This window comes from Pleurodeles waltl, chromosome 8, assembly GCF_031143425.1.
Source record: "Pleurodeles waltl isolate 20211129_DDA chromosome 8, aPleWal1.hap1.20221129, whole genome shotgun sequence".
In the NCBI taxonomy this organism is placed as follows: domain Eukaryota; kingdom Metazoa; phylum Chordata; class Amphibia; order Caudata; family Salamandridae; genus Pleurodeles; species Pleurodeles waltl.
The window spans coordinates 1,418,850,891-1,418,859,346 of NC_090447.1; the positions used below are offsets into that span (position 1 = coordinate 1,418,850,891).

Consider the following 8,456-nt stretch of genomic DNA (forward strand, 5'->3'; position numbering starts at 1 on the left):
GATTTAGAAGTCGTTTTACGTTTGGCTGGACGCAGGAATCCCTAAGTAGGCAAATGATACTCAGTAAGAAAAAATTGAAGCGTATAATACCAAACTACCCAGTACCCATTAGGGCGGAGGAGTGCCCCCCCACACCAGCAGCAGCAGCTGCAAAACCTTTCAAAGAAAACGATAATAAACTATGTTTATTATCGTTTTCTTTGAAAGGGGCGGGGCCACGGGGTGACGTCTCGAGTCGGCCAAACGCACATGCGCACAGGGCTCTCTCAGAGCCTGCACAGGCTCCCCGTCTCCCTGGGAGCACCCTGGCTAGTGGTTCCCAGCCATTCCTGACGCTGATTGGCTGCCGGGGAGGCTGGGAGCCTGTGCCTGCACCAAGAAGACGGAGAAGCACAGCGGAGTGGAGCTGCGCGATGGCGAGGAGGTACGTGTTTTTTTTCTTATTTTATTTAATTTTTATTCCCCCTCCCTCCGTGCGCCACCCTGCCCCTTTTACGCCCTGTGAACTGCCACTGCTAACCACACTTAGGGATTTTTTTCATTTTTAAACCAGCACAACAAACCATGGGTCATTGAGGGGACTGACAATTCACAGATAAAATTCTGGAGACAAACTGTCCTCGAATTGCTTATTCGTAATGAGTTCAGAGGTCTTCTGCAGTGTGCCGAGTAGGTGCCATAAGTACAGTCCAGCACACGTGCTTTTGATCTCACTGACAGGATAGTTTTCTCCTGAAATGCTAGGCGGATCGGCATGTATTGCAGATAAGGGCGACAAGAGTTTAACTTTCAAACCACTGAAAAGCATCACATCTCAAAATCTGAGAAATAAATGTGCCTTACCTGCTAGTTCAGCATGCTCAGGGCACCAATAACCTCCACCTGGAAACCAAATTTTATGTCAAGACCGGAGGCTCCTATTATGCGTTTCTTTTCTTGCTTTATTTAATGAGCAGCAGTCAAGAAACTACAAATCCCATAAGGCTTAACATCTGTAGCCAATGGGATTAAAAAGATAGTTCAAAACACACAGAACCAATAGTAATTACGATATGGCATTATGACGTCACTTGACTGCAAGCAGCCCTCTTTTCTTGCTGCTGCAGTCGAGATAAGTCGCATTTTCTTTTCTCCTTGTTAATACATTATCTGATATTTTAATGCTGTTGGTTTGTAAATAATACTGTATTTTGGCCTTTGTCATGTTAGACGGCAAGTTGCCGCATGTTTATATCCGACTCCGACCACTCGTCAACTGTATTTTTGTTGTTTGGAGCTGAGCCCGTCAGCTCTCAATTTATTTCTGAATTTCAGCACGCGTCGCGTGCGTTCCGCTTTTAGGCATTCCTTTCATGCCTTTCCAGCTCACGGCAACTGCCGTCTGTTTACATTTCTTCCGGCCCTCTCTCAGAGGGTTTCCAGCCGTGCGCTCCAGCTGACGCCGGCTTTGTTTACTTTAGACGCACGGCGCGCGCGTTCAAAAATTCCGAACATTCTTTTGCCTCAGGCAGCAACCGTCACTCGGTTTGCTCCTGAGGCAGAGACGTCGTATATCAGAGCGCTTCTGACGGCATTCTTCTTTATTATCTAGAGCAACTTTAGTGGCTTCTTTTAGACCAGGGTTATTTTATTAACCCTTTCTAGTCCCTCTGCTTTCAAAAAGACTCCGTTTTTTCTCGCTTTTGGTCTCCTGACTTTTCAAAATTAATTTTTTCAATTCTATTTTATTTCTACATATTTTACTGTCTTTAAAGACATAATGGAACCTGGCAATTCCTCTATGGAACAGAGTGTTTCCTCTGAACTGGAAGACATGAGACATGAACTTTGTGATTTCATCAGAAGCTCTGTCCATCAGGCAGTTTCTTCCTCATTACAAAAATTATCAAAAAATCTGGAGAATAACCTTTCTAACTTAATTTCCAAATCGGCCCAGACTGCGGGGGAATGCAGTACGCGTCCACCAGCGAAGCCAGATATGGGGACGCATATGGAAAGTGAGTCCTTCTCACGTATGCCAGAGGACGCGGTTCCTCACAAGGCTCCTGCCAAGGAGTATAACAATATGGCGCCAAAATCTTCTCTAAAACGAAAATCTAAAGAACGCAATGTTCTCCCGGTTATTTCTCCAGTTATTCAAGATACAGACGAAGATATGCCTGATGTAGATTCAGATTCTTATTTATCTGATAAAGACGATGATGAGTCCTTTTCCATTCCTCCAAAGAAACCAAAAATAACCTCTGCTACCCCTTCTCTCTTTGACTCAGAGGGTTTTCCTATGTTCGATCCCTCTCAAATTCATCATCCCAATTCCACGGAGTGGTTTCCAGCGGACCATGTGGGTCGTTATGTGGCACAAAAACTATTTTCTCCACTAGACAAACAAACCAGGTCCAAATTAAAGTCTGAATGTCCTCGTCCCGTACTTTCCAACAAAGCCACTATCACTCCTACTATTGATGAACAAATGTTGACTTTCTTCACCAAACAAGGCAAGGACCCGCGCAAGGGCGTAGATAAAGCTTGGTCCTCTTGCCAAGATAAACTCTTAGATATTACTGGGCCTCTTACTAGAATTTTCGATCTTGTGGAATCAGCCAGACTAGACGGGTCCTTTCTGGACCCAGAAGAGTTATCTTTATGGATTCAGCGTTGTTTCTGCCTTTTGGGAAATGCAAATTCTTCCTTTATTCACGAGAGACGTAAAGGTCTACTTATTAAACTTGATCCCAAACTCGTCAAATTGGCAACCGTTCAACCTCAGTTCCAATCGGATGGACAGCTTTTTGGAGACTCCTTTATCAAGGACCTCGGCAAATATGTTGCTACTTTCACCTCGTTAACCAAAGCCCAACAGTCCATGAGAAAAATGTTTCACCAGCGGGTTTTTGCCAGGGCCGGTAGAGGCAGGGGTCGCTTTACCGGCCGCGGATTCACCAATCAAGGCTCCAGAGGTTATTACAGCTCATATCAGCAGGACTTTAGACCTCAGTTCTACCCCCAACGTGGCAGAGGATACCGTGCCAGGTCGACCAGACATTCCAGAGCCACCAACCCAACAGGTAAGCCTCTTTGTCGATTCTTTCCCGACAGGAGGTCGTATTTCCCATTTTCTGTCAAATTGGCATGCAATAACAAAAGATGCTTGGGTGTTAAACACAGTTCTAGGTTACAAAATAGAACTTTATTCTACTCCTGTCCAAACTTTTTTCCAACCTCCTCCCCAATTTTCTACAGAAATGGTTCATCTAATTTCCCTAGAGGTAGACACATTGTTACGCAAACAAGCGATTGCGCCCACTCTTCCCCTTCCTTCAGGTTTTATCAGCCCAATTTTTCTTGTTCAAAAGAAAAACAAAAAGATGCGTCCAGTCATCAATCTAAAACATTTCAACCGGTTTGTAGTATACCGGCATTTCAAAATGGAAACAATCCTCCATCTCAGAGATATTCTCCTCCAGAACGACTGGATGGTCAGATTGGATCTACGGGACGCTTACTTAGTCGTTCCGGTTCATCCAGAATACAGAAAATTTCTTCAATTCCAATGGTTAGACAAAATGTATCACTTTACCTCTCTGCCCTTCGGTCTATCGTCGGCCCCATGGTGCTTCACAAAACTCATGAAACCCGTGGTAGCTTTTCTAAGAGCTCAAGGGATAAGATTATTAATTTATCTAGACGATATCCTCATCCTAAGTCAATCGCCTCAGACTCTCATACTCCACCTGCAAACGACTTGCTCTCTGTTGGAGCAATTGGGTTTCATAATAAACAGAGAAAAATCCCTTCTTATCCCTTCCCAAGTCGTAGAATTTCTAGGGTTTCAAATCAATTCCCTCTCAGCGTCCCTTCTTCTACCATCGTCAAAAATAAAATCCATAAAATCAGAAATTCTACAAATTCTCCGAAATTCCCTCATTTCCCTCCGAACTCTAGCCCGAGTTGTAGGTCTTCTCTCCTCCTCCATCCAAGCAATCTTTCCGGGTCCCCTTCATTATCGTGCCCTTCAAAGATTAAAGATTCAACACCTGAGAAAGGGGCTTTCGTATTCCGATCTCGTTCCTTTGGACATAGAGTCTCGCACGGAGCTTCAATGGTGGATAGACCATTTAGCTGCTTGGAACGGGAGAAGTATTTTTCCATCAGCCCCAGATCTTGTGTTAGAATCCGATGCAAGTCATCAAGGCTGGGGGGCCCGCTGTGGACCCATCTCGACTGAAGGTACATGGTCAAGCGAGGAGTCCAAATTGCACATCAATTGTTTAGAGATGCTTGCAGGCTCCTTTGCAATCAGAAGTCTTGCAAAGAACAAAGTACATTGTGCAATCCTGCTCAGGATGGACAACATATCTGCAGTCAGATATATAAACCATCTTGGGGGCACACGATCCAAACCTTTGGCAGATCTAGCCAAGAGCTTTTGGGAGTTTTGCCTCTCAAACCATCTTTCGGTACATGCAGAGTATCTTCCTGGGACTCTCAACACAGTGGCGGATTGGCATTCTCGTCACCTTCGAGACTCCAGCGATTGGAGACTTCATCCTTCCGTGTTTCACAGCATTCAATCCTTATGGGGCCCTTTTTCCATAGACCTTTTTGCATCCCGACTCAACACACAACTTCCCCAATTTTACAGCTGGCGCCCAGATCCCTTAGCCTTAGCATCAGATGCTTTCTCTCAAGACTGGTCGTTTTCCCTCAACTATGCCTTTCCTCCTTTCATAATGATCAACAGGGTTCTGGCTCAGGCCAGACGTCAACACGCCTCTCTCTCTCTTATCGTCCCGTTTTGGCAATCTCAAATTTGGTTCCCCACTCTTTTAGAAATGTCAATAGATTTTCCCTTGCTAATTCCATCCTTTCCGGATCTGCTGCTAGACCCTCTTCACCGTGCTCACCCCCTTATTCTGAACAATATCCTAACCTTATCCGCTTGGAAAATATCAGGAATCCCCAGTCTTCCCCTGTCATTTCGGCAGAAGCTTCCCATTACATCTCAAGCTCCTGGGCCCCAGGCACCAAAAAAGCCTATAAGGCGGCCTGGTCTCTATGGGATTGCTGGTGTGTGGGAAGACAAATTGATCCCTTTTCAGCAGATGTTATTTTTGTCGTAAATTTTCTAGCCTCGGAAGCTAGCAAAGGTAAAGCATTTCGCACTATCAATCTTTACAGATCTGCTATCTCTTCCAACCATATTCATGTTCACGGGAAACCAGTAGGCGAGCACCCGTTGGTCTGTAAATTATTGAAGGGAGTAAAATTTTCTAAACCTCCGTTACCAAAATACAACCACTTGTGGGATGTTAATATTGTTTTGAAATATTTGATTGCATTACCAGATAATTCAAGTTTATCATTAAAGCTTTTATCTGCTAAATTAACAATGTTATTATGTTTAGTTTCTATTAAACGGTTATCAGATGTTAAGGCTTTGGACGTCTCCAGCCGTCAATTCACCCCGTCGGGTGTGTTGTTTTCGGTTGTAAGACGCACTAAGACGAATTTGTCATCAGTCTTTTATCCCTATTTTCCGCTTCAACCAAAATTGTGTGTAGGACAATGTCTCAAAGTCTATGAGCATAGAACCGCAGATTTGAGAACATCCTCCTCCCAACTTCTCATATCTTTCAGAAAACCCCATAACCCTGTTTCTTCTGCTACACTAGCACGTTGGGTAAGACTGATTATGTCCTTGGCTGGTATTGATGTTTCCAAGTTTGGAGCTCATTCCTCTAGGGGGGCTATGGCTTCCAAAGCCTTTTGGGCGGGTTCCCGTTTGGAGGATATTCTAAAATCTGCGGATTGGTCCAATGATAATACTTTTAAAGTGTTTTATTGCAAACCAATTGATAATGCTTCTTTCAACGTGATTAATATGCTTTAAACTCGCATAATAGGAGCCTCCGGTCTTGACATAAAATGTAGATTTTCCTAGTTTATGACGGAAAGTCTTAATTTTATTAAAGACACGGAGGCGAGTATTATCCCACCTCTTGTATAACTTTGTTTTCCCTCCCTTTCTCTAGTTCCGGCTTCAACCACTCAGACAACGTCCTAATCAGATCCCGTCAGGTCATCCAAACATTTCGTTCCCTTCAGGACTTGGATCATCCCTGTCGGTTTGGCCGGACCACCCTCGCTTCTGCAAGCTCCTGGACTTTTTCTCTGATGTTTTTGCTTTCCTCATGGCTCTGTTTATTCTTTGCTTGTTGTTTCCTTTGTTCACAGTTAACTGACTTCATTTGCAAGAAAAGAGGGCTGCTTACAGTCAAGTGACGTCATAATGCCATATCGTAATTACTATTGGTTCTGTGTGTTTTGAACTATCTTTTTAATCCCATTGGCTACAGATGTTAAGCCTTATGGGATTTGTAGTTTCTTGACTGCTGCTCATTAAATAAAGCAAGAAAAGAAACGCATAATACTCGCCTCCGTGTCTTTAATAAAATTAAGACTTTCCGTCATAAACTAGGAAAATCTACATTATTTGCCAAGACTCTCAGGTTTCGCCCTCAAAAAGTGGCATAATGCCTACAGAGATACAAGACTCCACATCTTACAACGGAGGCTGAACAAGCACATGCTATTAACCCAGCTGAACGGACACCAAGTCTATGTTCTGTCACCTCCTTGCCCATCGACTGTTTATAGCACTGAACATAGAACCCAGTATATGTAATCACTTGAATAACTATCAAAAGTTTGTGATAGAAGAACTCCTTTAACCAATGCTTTAAATGGTATTAACACGTACTAATGTATTCACATATTTATTGATGTGCAAACATATATTGCCTTCCTAACGGTTTCTTGAGTAAAGCTTATCATCCCAAAGGGCTAATGCCTGTGCTACAAAAGAAAAAAAACTGACATAACGTTGAAAAATAAAAAATAAATAAACCTCAAATCATAAAATATGGCAAGAAAGAGGGCGACAGCCCACGTGTGAAGGCCTTGTAGAGGGAACTGCTGATATATATAATAATAAATGATTTTTAAAAAACCCACACATCTCTGTCCTCCTTTCAACCTACACCTCTTTCCCGTTCTGTCTGAGCTACGTTGCAATTCCGCAGCACGCGGCGAGTGAAGTATAAAACCGGAGGCCCCATTTGCTCTTTACGGAGGAGGCGTTTAAGACAATAAGTAGTTAAAAAAACATTACTTAACTCTGAAAAGTCTGAGGCCACCAGTTAATACCATCTCATACGTGGGTGACTTCATCCCAGAGTAAGAGGCCTGATGAATATTGCTGCCAGTTCCTTATGTATGTACTAGAACGTTGCTTCAAAAAACTACAGTCTTCATCTCTATAGTTGGTAATTCAGTATAATATATACAGTAGCATCGCTTAGATTGAGGTCGACATAGGTAGACCCAAACTGTGCCCCTTTCAAACAATGCTTACCGTTGAAGTCACCAGTGTCAGCAACCACTAGTGTACTTCTTCAACTGACCGAGCACAGACTCTGCCATCTTCTGGTGCGTCCCGGTGGACATGACGAGTTGAGGGGTCCGCGAGACTATAAATACTCGACGTGACAGACGCAAAGACACCGCGCAGAAGCCACGCTAGGATCAGGCTATTTCGTCATTCTGGAGTGGGCAGGGCCGAGGCTGTCACTTGTTCAAGCATGGCTCGCGGGTTCCTGGGGTTTTGCACGTACCCAGTGCACAGCCCGTCTTCCGGGGCTTCGTTTGTAGGTTAAGATACAATTTTTAAAAGGTAAATGTAGATGTGGCCTAAGGGCCAGTGGTGCCGACTTTTAAAAAAGGGATCGAGTCGTGGCGTGTGCTCAACATCTTGTGATTCAAGGCAAAATAGTCTTTCTGTGCTCCAAAAAAGAAAAAGAAACTTAGATTGTCATGTAATTTAGTGCTCATGTAGAGTGTTATAGTGCCCTTGGGCTGACTAAGGTAATGATACATAAAACTGCAAACAAAAACAAGAATTTTTGCCTCTCATTTCAACAAAGCTCTATTGAAGTTAGCAGCGCAGCCTGAGAAGATTTATGACCCCCAATAAAAATAAGCAATGCCCTGTGTGCATGTCATGAGTGCTGGCAGGGAGGGGCTCTGGAGAGAGAGAGACGTGATGCGATGCAAGGGCATATGGTGTTTTTTTAGTAAAATATGCTTATTTTAGGAGCCTTTGGCTCTCATTACAAACATGGCGGTCCGTTCCGCTACGCCGGCGGTGGCGGTAGAAACCGCCAACAGAGGAGCAGTCCGGACCACCAAATAATTATCCAAACGAAACACACACATCCCGCGAACCACCCACCGCCAGGAGAGGAATCCCACCGACGACAGCAGAGTCCGCCCACAGGCCTTCGGAAAGGCCCATCCCGCCCATCAAATAATGAACCACCATTCCGTCGCCAGTTCCTGGGCGGGAACCACCACCACACAAAGCCAGGCAGAAATGAACCAAATATAAGGAAACACGT

The 8,456-nt window shown here is 44.1% G+C and overlaps 1 protein-coding gene across 1 annotated transcript; it reads left to right on the forward strand.

The window, feature by feature from the left end:
- Positions 1–1,102: 1,102 nt before the first annotated feature.
- Positions 1,103–6,428, forward strand: LOC138248705 (uncharacterized). Its single transcript, XM_069202539.1, has 2 exons — positions 1,103–3,065; positions 6,033–6,428. The coding sequence occupies exons 1-2, from the start codon at positions 1,760–1,762 to the stop codon at positions 6,062–6,064; spliced, it is 1,338 nt and encodes a 445-aa protein (XP_069058640.1). The 5' UTR covers positions 1,103–1,759; the 3' UTR covers positions 6,065–6,428.
- Positions 6,429–8,456: the final 2,028 nt, after the last annotated feature.

Bases quoted from the DNA above. Each gene is read 5' to 3' on its own strand.
- LOC138248705 (XM_069202539.1), top strand. From the start codon at position 1,760: ATGGAACCTGGCAATTCCTCTATGGAACAGAGTGTTTCCTCTGAACTG. The intron at 3,066-6,032 runs GTAAGCCTCTTT...CCCTTTCTCTAG, and splicing joins CAGAGCCACCAACCCAACAG to TTCCGGCTTCAACCACTCAG.